Below are 16495 nucleotides of genomic sequence, written 5' to 3' on the forward strand. Positions count from 1 at the left end.
TTTCTGCTCTCTGCTGGAAATCTTTAGGTCACAATTTGCTATTTTGTTATATGATTCTTTTATGTTATTGTGTGCTGATATTTTGTGTTTGTGAGCCATCCAGAGGACAATGCAATTGAGTAGCCTTATGTAAGAGTAGTTGTTGTTATTTAAAAGTCACTAGAAGCAGTTTCCTTACTTTGAGCTGTGTATAGATGGTAGTTTTTCAGAGATATGGCAATATAGAATCATTATAGTCTTTGGTCCACTGTGTTGTTTTGCTTTTGCTTCTCAGTAACATCTGTAGTCAAACAGGCTCACAGTTTTTGAATGCTATCTAAACCAGGAAGACCTGACTGAGCACAGACTTTATCACAACGTAAGAAACAACGCTTATACTGCAGGCAATAATGGCACTATCATGTCATGTTTTGGGGGTATTATGTGTGCATAGCCTTAAATGGTATGGAATCTAAATGGTATGGAATCTAGTGGGCTAGTTACTGTGAATCAGTCAACTAAGGTAGATTGTGCTACTCATCACTTTAAATCTTTCATCTGGAGGAAATTGTATTTTGTTCTGTTTTCCAATTCTTCAAAGCATCCAAAAGGAGGGGAGCCTTTGTTTCTGGAACTGTTTTCCCTCAATAGGAAATACATGAAGCACAGGGCACACACATTCCACACAGTCAAAAAATGAGATATAGGGTATACTCATAACAGAGTGCAATTTATGGAATTTACTTCTCTAGTGTATTGCATTACAGTGAGGCCAGCATCACTTGTGTAGGGTTGCCATACATCCGAAATTTCCCAGACATATCCAGAATACTGCAGTCAGCTGCAGTGTCTGGGTGGAAACTGGCTAAATGTCGGGGGGGGGGGAGCTCATCAACTTATCTGTCCAGATTTTCACTGTTTGAACCCTGGCAACCCTGCACTTGTGATCTGTTAAGCTCAATATGCCATATCAGCCATGTATGGTGGTTTATCAAATACTTCACTACACCACCTTCCTGGGACTGCAAAACCATGGGGATTGCTAACCATCTGCTGGTTGGGCATCCTGAGTGATGCAGACCTGAATTAGTTATAGTCATCCATTATGTTCGCTCTCTCAAGCCTCAGACTGCTTTCCATCTGTTGGCAAACACAAGCTTCTTTTTTTGCAAGGAACCATGCTTTAGTAATTTCACCAGATTTCGAGACTATCCCAGGATAAGAGCATAAAGAAAATGGATAAATAACAACACAATTCATTAAAGAGTCAGACCTGTATCAGTTGTCATTGAAAACAGCATTGTGATATACTTCGCCACTAGAATGCATGCTCAGTTGCACCCTGAACATGCAGGGTGCTCAGAAATGTTTAGTTATGGGTCCTGTGCTGTGCAAGATGCCATAAGGGGACACATGCTGTGGCAGCCCCATTAAAAAATGTGCATGGTAGAATATTAGTGCTTGTTATAAATGATTTACCATTATTAGATTTCATTCCAGATTTTCAGTTGTCAATTCCTAATAGGGCTTTTAAATCATGGTGAGACTTCATTGCTTTTCCAATGATTTGCCTAGCGTTTTATTGGAAGCAGTATGCAAATTCCATCGAGTAATCTAGAATATTTATCCTGGCTGCGTGTGGTACAATTTCCTTGTTTCTTAGGGCTCATATATATTTCAACTAAATATGGCAAATCATATTGGAAAGGATGTCTTTCACTTTTTTCAGACAAAAAAGTGCATTGATATAGGCATCAAAATCTTACTATATTCCACTGTATTTCCGTTGTAATTGTTTGTGCCAATTTTTTGCATGGTTTATGGCTGTTGGTCATAGCAACAGAGTGGTTAGCATAACTTGATAGAAAAAGAGACCTCTATTATGAACTATCTTGACCCTGCTACTAGTCTTTATTTAAATAATGTGACCTGAAAGGCATGCATAAATACCCTGACCTCCTAATACTTAATGTAAAGACTAACACACAAATTCTGTGTTACCAGCAAAGTTTAATTATCACACATAAGAAAGAATTGGGTTTCACATAAACAATAGTATTTTCCTCTGAAAGTAAACTCGTGATTCAGGAAACATTCAGATAACCAGTTAGCCATTTCTCACTGGGGTTGTGTCTTCTCAAATTCAAACTCTGTGAAATAAACAGAATTATAAGCAGAGAGAAACTTGCAGGAAATAAACAAAGGTAGAAAGGGGAAAAAACCCATTCATCCAGGAAGACCTCTTCCCGCTCCATAGGGAATAGTTGGCTCCCAATAGTACTTAAACTCTAGATTTTCAATGGTTGGGTAGCTCCCGAGCTCCAGTCTTTGCTTCTCTCAAGGGTCAGAAAGATGCAATAGGTGACTGAATCAGTTGAAGCTGCTGTGCACCAGCCCTTCTTATGATCCATATGTATATTTTTTATTGTAAATATGTGTATACCACCTAACAACTAAAGTTCCCCAGGTGGCTTTCAATCCATGAATACTCTGCCCCACCCCAATCTACGCCTGTTCACTGAAGACTTCAGCAAAGCTGTGTATGCAGCTGTACAGCTGTACCGTAAATATGAATCGATCAAAGGGCAGGGGCCAGCACTTGGTTATATTTTTTTTAATAATATTTTTTATTAGTTTTATGAAATACAGAAAAAAGAATAAAGAGCATATTATAAAAGTAGAAGAAGAAAGTTACAAATTTTTCTTACTCTTTTTTCCAAATCTATTGGACTTCCCCGCGTCCTCCCAACCCTGCATTCTCTGTGATGCATAACGTCTGCAATTTGTTAACTTGTTTCAATAACTTATTGTATCTTCCATTTTATCATGTTACCCAATTTCAAATATATTATGGCCCAAATCATGTACGTTTTCATTTTAACACAATAAAGTTGTTTCATTATTCTATCTCTGACTCCTTGTACCTTAATTTCCATTTCTTTAATTTAACATTACTGAAGCTAGAATTTCCTAAAAGGTGCGTTTTTTAACATTCATACAACTTATAATGTTTTTCCAAATAGTCTTTAAATTTTCTCCAATCCTCCTCGAATGTTTCTTCTCCCAAGTCTCGGATTCTGCCAGTCATTTCGGCCAGTTCCATGTAGTCCATCAACTGCGTGTGCCATTCCTCCAGTGTGGGTAAATCTTGTGTCTTCCAATGTTTTGCAATCAGGATCCTTGCTGCTGTAGTAGCATACATAAAAAAGGTTCTGTCCTTCTTAGACACTCTCTGGTCCACCATGCCCAGGAGGAAGGCCTCTGGTTTCTTAGGTAAGGTAAATCTAAGTACCTTTTTTAGTTCATTATGAATCATTTCCCAAAAGGCCTTCACTTTCGGGCAGGTCCACCAGAGGTGAAAAAATGTCCCTTCCGCCTCTTTACATTTCCAGCATTTATTATCAGACAGGTGATATATCTTAGCAAGCTTGACTGGGGTCATGTACCACCGGTATATCATTTTCATAATGTTTTCCTGCCGTAAATTTCATTCCGGTGTTCCATAACCTTTCCCAGTCTTCAAACATAATGTTATGCCCCAAATCCTGTGCCCACTTTATCATGGCGGATTTGACTGTCTCATCCTGAGTATTCCATTTAAGCAGCAGGTTATACATTCTCGAAAGTAATTTACTTTTTGGTTCTAACAGTTCTGTCTCTAGTTTCGATTTTTCCACCTGGAATCCAACCTTCTTGTCTACTTTAAAAACCTCTTGAATTTGTGCATAATGCAACCAATCTCGCACCTTGTTTTTTAGTTTTTCCAAGCTCTGCAACCTCCAGTTGTCTCCAATCTTTTCAATAATTTCCTCATATTTAGGCCAATTGGCTTCCATATTAGGTCTCTTACGTGCCTTGGCCCTCCACCGGTGAGAGCCACCTCGGAGTCTTACTCTCCAATAAGTCTTTATACTTTGTCCAGACCATTAAAATTGCTCTCCTGACAATGTGGTTTTTAAACAGTTTATGCACTTTAACCTTGTCATACCACAAATATGCATGCCACCCAAAGGCGTTGTCAAACCCTTCCAGATCTAGGACATCAGTGTTTTCAAGTAAGATCCAATCTTTCAACCAGCAGAAGGCTGCGGATTCGTAATATAACCTCAAGTCTGGCAGGGCAAATCCCCCTCTTTCTTTCGCATCAGTTAATATCTTAAACTTTATTCGGGGCTTTTTGCCCTGCCAAACAAACTTAGAGATATCCTTCTGCCACCTTCCAAAGCGTTCCACCTTGTCCACGATCTGTAGGGTCTGAAACAAAAATAACATTTTTGGCAATACATTCATCTTTATAGCTGCTATTCGGCCCAACAAGGAAAGTTTCAATCTTGACCACGTTTCCAAATCTCTTTTGATTTCTGACCAACATTTCTCGTAGTTGTCTTTAAACAGATTCAAATTTTTGGAGGTCAGATACACCCCTAGGTATTTTACTTTTTTAACCACATTTAATTCTGTTTCTTTCACGAACTCATCTGTTTCTGTAATTGTCAAATTTTTTGCTAGAACCTTAGTTTTTTGCTTGTTCAACTTAAATCCCGCCACCCGACCAAAGTCCAAAATTAATTCTAACACTCTTTTAGTACTAGAGACAGGCTCCTGCAATGTTAATACCAGGTCATCTGCAAATGCTTTCAATTTATATTGTTTCACTCCGACCTCAATTCCCTGTACCAACCGGTCCTTTCTAATCATGTTCAATAGCACCTCCAGAACTGAAATAAACAATAGGGGGGATAGGGGGCATCCCTGCCGTGTCCCTTTTTCAATTTTAAACTCCTCTGTCACCACATTGTTTACTATCAATTTCGCTTTTTGTTCTGAGTATATTGCTTCTATTCCATTTTCAAACCCCCGCCCCACTCCCATCCCTTCCAAATTTTTCTTCATAAACATCCAGGAAATATTGTCAAAGGCTTTCTCCGCATCAATAAAGATTAGCACCGCTCTAGTGTTAAGCTTTGTTTGTAAAAGCTCCAAGATATCAATAATGTTTCTTGTGTTGCCAAACAAATGCCTACCAGGGAGAAAGCCAGCCTGGTCCTTATGGATCACTTCATTAAGCACTTTTTTAAACCTACTTGCCAAAATGTCTGCAAAAATTTTGTAATCCACATTTAGGAGTGAGATGGGGCGATAGTTCTTAAGCTGAGTCTTTTCAGTTTCTAGTTTGGGTATCAATGTGATGAAGGCTTCTTTCCACGTTTCCGGTGCCTTCCTCCCCTCCATAATCTGGTTACAAACCTCCAGCAAAGGTTGTATCAAATAGTCCTTCAGAACCTTATAGTATTTGGAGGTAAGTCCATCGGGGCCTGGAGATTTGCCTAATTGGAGGTTCTGAATGGCGCTTTCAATTTCTTGCTGTGTGATATTACTATTCAGGGTTGTTCTCATTTCCTGAGGTATTTTCTGTAATCCGTTGGTTTTAAGAAATTGGTCCACCTCCGAATCTTTCTGTGGCCCTTGTGAATAAAGCTCTTTGAAGTATCTCTGGAAGCACTTTCTAATTTCCTCGGGTTTCTGTACCATTCTCCCTTCAATCTCTAGATTTGTAACTGTATTAAGTTTTTGTCTCTTTTTCAACTGCCATGCTAGCAGTTTCCCACACTTATTTGCTGATTCAAAAGATCTTTGTTTCATTTGTTTAATTCTCCATTCCACCTCTTGATTTATCAATTTCAAATATTGTGCTTGGAAAAATTTCACTTCTCTCAGCACTTCCTTCGACTTGGGCCTGGATCTTAGTTTTTTTTCTCCATCTCTTATTTTTTCCAATATCTTCTCCTTCTTTTCATTCCAGAGTTTTTTCTTGATCGTGTTTTGTTGTATTAGAAACCCTCTCATGACTGCTTTACTTGCGTCCCAGATTATTCTTTTTTCCACAGTGGTATTTAAATTTATCTCAAAATAGTCCTTTAAAGTTTTTTGGGCCTTCTTAACAATCTTCTCATCCCTTAGTAGGGTGTCATTCATTTTCCATCTGAAGGATCCGGTTGTATTTAGTCTGAGTTCCATTTTCAAAGCATTATGGTCGGAGCAGGTTTTTGGGCAGATTTCCACCTTTCTAGTCTTAGGTGCCAGTCCTCTAGTTATCCATATTTGGTCGATTCGTGTCCATGTCAGATGAGCTTCAGAAAAGAAAGTCCCTTCTTTTCCTAGGGGGTTCTTAACCCTCCATATGTCAATTAAGTCCACATTGTCAGTCATTTCAAAAAAAGTTTTAGGTAGTCTGCCATCTTTCGTTATGTTAGCACTTTGCGACTTATCCATATTTACAGACACAACCCCATTCATATCACCCATCATGATGATGTTGTTGTAGTCTAGGTAGTCCAGCATAATCTCATGCAGCCTCCTGAAAAATTCCGATTTTCCTTCATTTGGGGCGTATATTCCTAATATCAGAAATTTTTCTCCTTGTGTCTGAATTTCAATCGCCAAAATTCTGCCGTGTTCATCTTTGAATAAGAATTTCGGTGACAGGCTCTCCTTTGCATATATCACCACTCCTCTTTTCTTCACTTTGTCCGAAGAGATGAATTCTTGGCCTAGTCTTTTATTAATTAGCACTTTTCTGTGGAGCCTTGTCACATGTGTTTCTTGCAGGCAAATAATGTCCAATTGTTCTTTTTTCAAAATATGAAATACTTTTCTTCTTTTTTCCGGGGAATTTCCGCCATTTATATTCCAACTAAGAAGCTGCAGCGACATCCTGGTCTAATTGGTGGGTCTACAATGGGGTGTCTAGGTTTCCCTCCGATCCCGGAGGTGGTAATGTTGGTCCAGATCCCGGAGGTGTAGGCTTTGGAGATGGTCCCGGTGGTGGTGGAGGCCAAGAAGCTGCAGCTCCTTTCTGGAGGTCCTCCTCGTGGTCGTGTAGGAACTTCTGTTGGTCCTCCGGTGTTTTAATTCTTACTTTCCTTCCTTTGTAGGTAAATGATAGTCCTTGCGGAAACTCCCACCTATAAGGGATTGTGTTGTATCTCAGCAATTTGGTCAAATCTGTATAAGTAGTCCTAAGATCCAAAAGGTGTTTAGGTATATCTCTGTAAATTTCAGCCTTTTTACCTTCTATCTCCAAAGATTTTTTGAAATGTAGGCCTAGTATCTTGTCTCTTTCCTCTCTCGATCTCAAAATAACCAAACAGTCTCTGGACTTGTCCTTCTTTATCAATTTTCCCAGTCTAAAGGCAGTCACAATTTTAAAGTCCTTATCTTCCTCTATCCCCCAGAATTTGGAGAACAGAAGTGTTAAAAATCCCTGTAGATTTCCTTCCTCCAATTCTGGGATAGCCCTTAATCTGAGGTTATTTCCCTTACTTTTCAATTCAACCAATGACAGGTAGGCTTGTTGTTCCCCTACCTGTCTTTTCAGAGGCCTTACTTCCCCCCTAATCTCATCAACCTTTTTGTTCGCCTGTTCTGCTTTTTGACTAGCTTCCACCGCAAGCTTATAATTTTCAGTCGTTGCCCCTTGCAATTTTTCAATTGCCTGAGTATGATGAGAAACTTGCTCGGATAATTTAGTAATAGAGGATGTAGCTTGGTCAATTTTTGATGATTGATTGTCCACTTTTTGATTTAAAATTCCAAGTTGTTCCAAGATTTGTTTCAGGACTATTTCAGATCCTCCAGTTGCCATATCTTCTGCAGCAGGCTCTACAGCAGGCTCTTCAATTTCCACCTCCTGTGCTATCAGCACAGTTGGGACGGATGATCTTCGTTGATGAGATAGGGTTGTTTGAACAAGTTGCCCTGGTTTCTTTTCTTTTTCTTTTTCTTTAGCTGCTCTTGTTCTCCCTGTACCACTCATTCCACACCTGCCTCTGTTCAAGGTCAAATTTTCTTTTGTTTCATAAGTTAGACAAAGTCCAGAGTGTAAACAATTTAACCGCAAAGAGTCACAATAAAGTACAGTTCCCAGGCCTCTATGTCTCCACAATCCTCTAGGTGGGGGTATTTCAAAGTTTCAAGGAAGGAGAGAACTCTTGTCCGCCATTGAAGTTCTTATATTCCCTATGTTAAGTCTTTAAGAGTTCCAGAGCACAAAAGGAGGTTTCCACAGGCTTTCTTTGTCTTAAAGAAAAGCCACAAGGTGTCAAGAAAGGTCCCAGCAGCAATGTTTAAACGTTAGTATCTCAGTCTATGTATCAGTTAAGCTCCAATAACAGTATCAGCAGTTTGACAGTTCTCCTTTGCACACTGACAGCCTGATAGCTGGGTTATCCCTTTTAGCTCCACATAACTCAAAATTAGGAAGAAGGTCCCTAAAATAAAATCCACAACTTTTACAAAGATTTCCTGCTTGTCTTTTCACTACAAAGTCTGTCAAATACACCCTCGTTTTACTTTTACAGTCCCTTTTCAGCGCTTCAGCGCTCTTCTGCGCAATTGCTTTAATCTGGTTAGCAGGATCGGGAGACGGACTTCCTGTTACTCGCCTCCCGTTTTCAGCCGAATTTCAGCCAAATTCCCAAATTTTCCGGTGTTTAACTCCCCTTACTCACGGGTATGTAGCAGCCAATTTTGATGTTTTCAAGAAGAAAGGTCGGCGCTCATCAGCAGCAGCAGCGCGGCTTTGCATCCACGAAAAGAGCGATGAACTCACAGCGCCGCTCCCCCTTTCGCGTTCCGGAGCCCCTTACGGAGCCCCTTCTTCGTTTCCGGGGGGGCTTTGGGCGCCCGCCGAGTCCCACGGCCGCAGGCTCGCTCTGCCTGCGGTTTTTCTTAATGGGTCTCCGCTTTGCCGTAGCGGACGACCCTTTTTCGCGGAGCCCCTCTTCACTGGGTAAAGAGGACCGCCATTGCTGTTTTGCGCCGCCTCCGGTTAATAGTTCAATGAATGTCATAGATGGGGCGGGGCTTTTCACCACGATACCACCCTCCTTATTTGTGTTGATTGAATATGTGGCTCATATTGTATGAAGACGGGTTTAATAACACATCCAATATCCCTCAAGATTTAGTTTCTCTTTGCGTGATCCTCTCGTAATTAGCCATGTCCTTTGAAACGAAAGTTGATGTTGTGACTACGTTTGTCTCCAGAGGCACATTTGATGAGATTTTGGTGGATTATCTCAATAAAACCCAAGTGCTTGCCTTTAAATGCTGAATTTATTCTAATAAACCTAATGGCATGTTCTTGGCAGTGATGGATGTTCTGTACACTACACTGTAAAAGGCCAGGAAAAAAAAATCTCACTGTGTCATGGCAATATAAACATTTTCATTATATAATAAAATCCAACAGATGCTCTTCCCTTTCCAAAACCAATGTGTCTTGAGTTAGCAAAATTCAGCAAGCCACCTCCAAAATGTTTTTATGAAGATTTAAGTCTCCTTCATTGCATTTCTCTCTCTCTCTCTCTCTCTCTCTCTCTCTCTCTCTCTCATTTCAGGATAAAACAGGTGTTCTATAAAAGAACTATCTTGTGCTTACAAAATCCTGTTTAGGATTCTATAACTATTGTTTGGCTTGACCATAAAACAGCACAGCTAAAGCAGACACAGCTGGTCGTTAATAACTTACAAAAACTACACATCCAGGAGGCCTCCACTGTCGTCACTCTGTAATAATTTTACAGCATCAGTGCGATAAATGCTGCATTATTACGCTTCCTCCCTCTGCCAGAGTTTTCTCCTTTGAGTTGGAGAAAGCATGTAGGCATGTTAGCAATCAAATTATTTCCAGCAGTAATATTATTATCAGATTTCATGCACAAAGGGCTACTATAGAGACCAGAGGCAATCTTTGGCTTGGACTTCCTAAACATCTTTCCATTACAAGGCAGCCAGGGGAACAGACCCTCCAAGTGCCCCCTTTTTCCAGGGATGTCGCTGATTTAGAGAAGCCATCCCAGTTTCTGATTTGATCCAGAATGTCGCACTTTTCCTTAGGATGTCCCTATTTTCATTGGAGAAATGTTGGAGGGTATGGAGCTATCCAACCCCCAAGCCGTCTGAAGGCAATCCTGTATAGTGAAGTTTTTAAAATGTTTAGTGTTTTATTATGTTTTTATATATGTTGGAAGCTGTCCAGAGTAGCTGGGGCAACCCAGTAAGATGTGTGGGGTATAAATAGTAAAATTATTGTTATGGAATGGGATGTCCCTATTTTCATCAGATAAATGTTGGAGGGTATGGGGAGACCCTGCTAGCAGTCAGGTGCAAGAGTTTTAAGGGTGGGTGTATAAAGGGGGTGTGTGATGAGGGATGAGGAAGTGTGTGAAAGAAGGGATATAGATGTGCATGTAGCACTGCCTTATATTCAAGCCAATTCAAATAGCCCAGTACCACCTCCTTTAAGTAGCAGTGGTTCTCTGAAGTCTCAGGCAATGGCATTACTACCTGAGATTCAGTAGCCCACAATGCCAGAGAAAGATCTTGGGAACCTTATATAAGCCCAGGCATCAGCCACAGGGTTATATGTGCATGGAAAGTCACAGAAGGCAAGGGAGATGGGGCAGATGTGAGAAGTGGCTAATATTTGCTAACCACCAAAACTTGTTCAATTTTCTCTGTTTTAACCATCATCCCAAATGTTTTCATATATACATATACATACATGCACACACACACACACACACACACACACGAAAATGCATGACTTGCTTACTAAATAAAAGTTGCAGATATACAAGTTTGTCAAAGTTCCTTGTTCAGTCATTAACTTTTCTTCCACCCCCAGCTCTGCCGCAGCTTACACTGCAAAAGCAGCTTGATACGATTGCACATACGTGATTAGGTAACTTTGACAGATTTTCCCTAGACTGTTTGGTTTCATAATGCATTCTTATGGTCCTCATCATTTGCTGCAATGTACAGATGGTGAAAGCAGAAGTATTTCCAACAAACAAATCACAAGTGAGTGTCGATTGCTTAGCAAAGGTAGGCAATTAAGATGGCCCAAAAATATTGCAGCCCAAAATAACTTCAGCATCATTTTCCCCTGGTAACAAGCATATGGAGTCTAAGCTGGTATTACAGTGTGCATCGCTGTAGTCAGTTTTACCAAATGTATACTGAGCAGTAAAAGCAACCTTGGTACATTTAAGATATGCAATAGTGGTGGTGCAAGACATTTTAGTACTTCATGGAGTAAAAAGTCTTATAGTATATAGGCTCTTATCTTTAAAAACTCACTTGTTTAGAAGTAATATATTGATTGTGTTTTTTAGCATAACGCCATGCACCTTCTTCATTATTTAAAACCATGAAGAGCTGCAAGAACATGATGGCTTATTGAGGAGCAAGTCAGAGTATTGACCCACCTTTTCAGTACTGTCTATACTGATCGTGAGCAGCTGTCCAGGATTTTAGACAGGATTTTCTCCCAGCCCTATCTGGAGATACCAGGGATTGAAACTGAGAAAGGAATTCAGCTAAGTTAGAGTCCCTTAGCAGTGTATTAGTTATGCAAGAAAAGGTCCAGGAAGCCAATGTCGTTTTTGTGGCGGGTTGCACAACAGATCGTATGCCTTCCAACATTTTCAGCTTTGGATCCGGGACATGGGTGCAAGTCTAACTGCTGGGGATGGAAGCAGTGGAGGGAAGGAGCAGTGTCGGCCCAGTGCTACCAGGCCAGTACCAATTCTGGCTGAGGCCTGAGCCAGAGGTTGAAGTGGCAAAGAGAAAAAATGGTGGCCATTCTGCACCTCTCCTCCTCTGGGCTCTGGCACATGAGGGGGCAGTGAAGGCCATAACTTCCTCAGCGCCAACCTAGAAGGGGGGGGAGCCGCTGTTGAACAGTCGAGGACAGAGAGCACCCAGAGCCCCTTTGCTTCCTGTTCCCTCTGTGGTGGCACGCCCCTGCTGTCCACAAGACCCACTCCTTTTTTGTGCATTGCCACCACCTTCTCGCTGAGTTCGTAGGGCCTTGTGTTCTGTGCACTCCAGCAGTGCTGGGCAAGGTGAAGCAGACGGTGTCCTTGCTTCCTCACTGCACCATCCCATCCCATCAACGTTTCTCTGCTCCCTGCCACACACTGATTGGAGGAGAGTCCAGCTTCTCCCAGCAGCCACTTTCATTGCAAAAAGAAGAACAGAAAGTTGCACTCCTCAGCGGCAGCTACCCAAGGGAGGACACGTGGATCCCAGGACATTCTGGAGTCCAATCGGAGAGCAGGATGACTTATTTAAATTCAGAATGTTCCGCTCAAAACAGGACAGTTGCATGATATGAGATTGTTGTAGCCCTAATTCTTCCTGTTGCTCAACCTGTTGCACAACAAGCTTCCTCTTGTGCAACTGTTGCACTGGACTTCATATCATGCAACCATTATTCTTGTCCTTACACTAACACAACAGTGCTAGTGCTGGTGGTCAGAGAATGTGGAATCTGGTCCTGGGTATGTTTTGCATGCCATGTGTGTGCCCTACTACTGGGAAGGGGACCCGTATCCAAAGAAAAGTAGTTTAGAAAGAGACCTTCAAAAAGATAATTTCCATTTGGCCCAAGTATATCAACTCAAGCTGCCTTCCTAATGATGCACAGTACTTTTGCAATGCAATGCATGGTAATCACTACCTGTACTATTTGAAAGAGAAAGGTAATGTACAGGATCAAAACAATGATTTTGGAGCCCACTGTGAACCCATTATATTGAGATAATGACCCTGCCATTCAACAGTAACGGAAATGAAACTGTGATTATGCTCTTATGGACAATGTTATCCTATGCCTATGAACTGGGAAAGTAGTGATGATAAATATGAATATATTAGACTAGATCAAATGTGCAAAAAATGAACAAAGGATGGAATTTCAGATGAAAGATCTGGTGCGCAAACACTTTAGTTAACAAGGTAAGAATTAATTATATCAGGAATAGCTAGTTCACAAAATATGTGTACTTTGTTTCTGAAACATTAAAGCATCAGTGACTTTAGTTAGTGAGAGAATCCTTATTCAAGCCTTAAGAAACACTCAGAAGTTTAGTAATCAGTACCCATTTTATTGTCTTATTCCCAATTTAAAGGGGGGAAGAAATGTCACAGATGCAATGTCTTGGAAGATTCAGCAATCCCCTCTTTTTTTTTTCTTTTCTTTTTTTGTATGATTCTATTTTTAACGTCCAGATTGTGTCCATTCACTTATTTGCACAGAGGTTGTCTGCCTTGTATAAACTGCTGAAAAGCATATCAGAAGACCATATCAGAAAATATGCAAGTAAACAAACCATTGCAATTGTGTTACCTTTTATTAGATCCTGTAATAGAGTTTCCAGATCCTGAGTGGGATCCAAAGGTCACTCTCTGCTAGCAGAATTCCTGCGCTAGGCTGTGGAGAGGCTGACCAGATGTTACATTGAGAAGCCAAGTTTCAAGTGGGAGATAACTTTTCTTTATAGGTGTGTGGGTGGGTGTGAAAGAGAGAGGGGGGGGGAGCCTTAGCTACCTCCCCAGCCTGTGCTGGTAAGCAAGGACAATATCATTGCTTATCCATTGTTTAGTATTAAAGAAGGTTGACAAAAATCATAAATAAGTTACTCTTTTGCCATTTGAGAGTTTGCTTCATGAGCCTGTTGCTGTTCTGACATATCTCAGCAAGGTCAGCAAGTGGGTTGCATATCTCCCTAGGCATTTTATCTCACTTCAGAAAGGACACAGACCATAAATCATCCTGAAAACCCTGCCTTCTCATTTTTCCCTTTAGGGTGCTGTTCTGCCAACTGCCCTGACATTTGTATAATAACCAAGCATTTATTTATTTTTTGGAAGTGATCCCTGGAGTGTTAGTCTTCCTTCAACTCAGGGTCATGGCAGGAAAAAAAGGGAAAGGAAAGAGAAAGTACTGGTTTTATTTATTTATTTATATTTTTGCATATGCAGATGTGGTTCAGACAGTGAACGGTTATGCAGGGGACATAAATATTCTACCAAGAGTGAGGTCAATAGGAGATGAATCTGCTCAAACTCCTTCAATTAAGTTGTCGCTGTGGCTCAAGTGGTTATTTTTTGCAGGATATATTTTCATAACTCTAAAATTATAGTTATCTAAATAAGCTAACAGCAGAATGAACTGTCCACTCCAGTGCAAAGCATAATGTGGGTTTTTGCTTCAGAAGAAGAGACTCTGCTTCATACTTTATTTTTTCCAGTGTGCACGTTCTAGTTCAAAGTAAAGAGCAAAGAATGATATTCATCACATAGACATTATTTTGTTCCTTCTCTTTCATTAACAGAAACCTTCAGAGACAGGAAAGGAGAGAAGTTTTACCCACAATCCATCTCCTCATTGAGCTGATAATTCCTCCTGACAACACCGAAGCTGGTGGGTTCGCGACACTTTCCCCAAACCACCTGGCCTCCTTCTCCCTCGTCACCTTCTCATCTTGCCGTGATGACATTATCTGTTCTACTGCCCAGTCAAAAAAATAAACCCAAAATGAGACAGAATGGAGAACAGTGGAGGAGAAAAACTGCATCACATCACTGCTATACCTTCAAACACATTATCTCTGGCCTCTTAAAGGACAAGTGAAGGAGTGGTGCAATGGGAGCATCTCTCTCTCTCTCTCTCTCTCTCTCTCTCACACACACACACACACACACACACACACACACACACACAGAGAGACAGCCCATTCTGGCCCTTAGAGTGAGTAGGCTGCTGTTTCCTCTGCAGTAAGTCAGTGACAGGGGATGTGTGGCCCTTCAGATGTTGATGGACTACAACTCATCCCAGACTGCTGGCCGCCATGCTGGCTGGGGCTGATGGGAGTTGGAGTCCAAATAATCTGGTGAGCCATCGATTCCCCATACCTACAGTAAATTAATGTGGAGGGCAGTCTTTTCCTAGAATGTAGTATTTTCTCCATAAACCAGCTAACGACAAGTTTGCAAGTTTGTGAACATCAGCACCCATGGTCTTCTACAGCAGATAGATGAAAACATCCATGCATTTTATCACCACTGCCAGTTGATTTGTACATTTGCATCACAAAAATTTAAGAAGCATACAAAAGAGAAAGAAAAAAGGGAAGGTTCAAGAATTCACAAAAGTTCATTATTTTAATGCAAATATGTTCATTATTTTATTATATTTAAGAGTGGCCATTTTTTATAATCTTGTTCAAAAAGGAAATATGAATACAATTATTCTGGGTAACCTCAGAACCGGACATCATTAAAAGGTCACTATTCCACCTCATTGCTAAAGTATTGACACGTTTAATGACTAAATGCCCCCAATTTTTATTGCTTGAGCTGTCTCATACTGAAATGTAGGAAAATATTCTGTGGCCTGCTGCCCAAGTCCTTCATGCAACAAAAAGAATTAAAATAAAAATTAGATGTAATGAAGTCTTATGAATGAACTTTGAGGTTGTATATTAAATTTTAATTACTTTTTTTCTGAAATGTAGCCAAATAATTCAGAATTAATGTTGCAGTGAGGTATCACTTACCTTAACCTCACCCAAGGGGGCAATTGGAATATGTATGAAATGTTAACGTGGTTAACATGGTTAACGTACACCTTTTGTCGTCTTGATTATTTCTTTGTATTTTCATAGACAGATGTTCTCTGTATCTTGAGAGGTAACATTTTTGTAAAATAAGAATAATCATTTTTGCAATTATCATACATCAGCCAAATTAACAGTGAAATCTTATGCATGTCTACCTAGAAGTAATTTCCATTGTGGTCAGTGAAATCCCAGACTGTGATGAGACTGAACCAACTTTTCTTTTAAATACATACTTTTGTATAAAAGCTTTTAAAACTTTATATCAGTATTAAAGAGCTAATTGTGTACTCTTTGCTTCCACACCTATGGCATAATAAAGTAACTGGAATGGAGCCCCTAAAATATTCAAAAGTGATTTGTAAGTGGGCAGGAAGTGTTAGTTTTCCTGAGGATATATTAGACTTTTGTGAAGCTGCAAATACATGAAAATAAATATTTTGGTAGCCATATTAGTAGTTCCTTCATATGTTTGTGTTATTTTGTTCGCTCTGTCTTGTAAACCTGCTGTGCAGTTAGGCTGAAAAATGTGCATCTACTAATTTATAACATCTGTCAAGATATTGTGTTTCTTCTTTTTCTTTCCTTCTCGACTGTTTGTTCCAAAGTTGCCTTTCCACTCCTGGAAAGAGTCTCCATTCACAAAAAGGCAGGTTTCAGATCCAAAGCCCTGCCAAGCTCTCAATGGACTTGATCCTCAGACCCTTCCACTACAACAGCTTGTGGCAGGCATAGCAAAATAGAAAGAAGAATCGGCCACATCTTCCAGCCACGTCGGTCCCACAGTAGGCTTGCCCATCAATGAATGATGTTCTGCAATTTCTTGGGAACTGCTCTAGAACCTTCCTTGTAGTGTTATGTCAACAAAGTGTTTGCAGAATGGCACCAATAGTTATTTTTGTTCCAGTCTATGTTCTTCAGATCCAAACCTGTAGCTTGGGTCCAAAGCTATATTTCTCAGATGTCAAAGCCAACCTCCAGTTGTAGTCTTTAGGCAGTGGGAGTTCCCCTTTTTAACATTCCAGTAGCTCAAGACCTGGTCCTAA

General features: G+C 40.4%; 1 protein-coding gene across 2 annotated transcripts in view; it reads left to right on the forward strand.

The window, feature by feature from the left end:
- The window catches only part of CCDC102B (coiled-coil domain containing 102B), an 83962-nt gene extending 68061 nt beyond the window's left edge, over positions 1-15901 (forward strand). For both annotated transcript variants that reach the window (XM_083746973.1, XM_083746972.1), the window contains one exon: positions 14166-15901. In XM_083746973.1, the coding sequence (XP_083603099.1) occupies positions 14166-14222 (57 nt within the window). In that variant the 3' untranslated portion in view covers positions 14223-15901. The remainder of the gene's footprint in view (positions 1-14165) is intronic.
- The last annotated feature ends 594 nt before the right edge of the window (positions 15902-16495 follow it).

Source organism: Podarcis gaigeae, assembly GCF_964106915.1.
Source record: "Podarcis gaigeae genome assembly, chromosome: 7".
Classification (NCBI taxonomy): Eukaryota; Metazoa; Chordata; class Lepidosauria; order Squamata; family Lacertidae; genus Podarcis; species Podarcis gaigeae.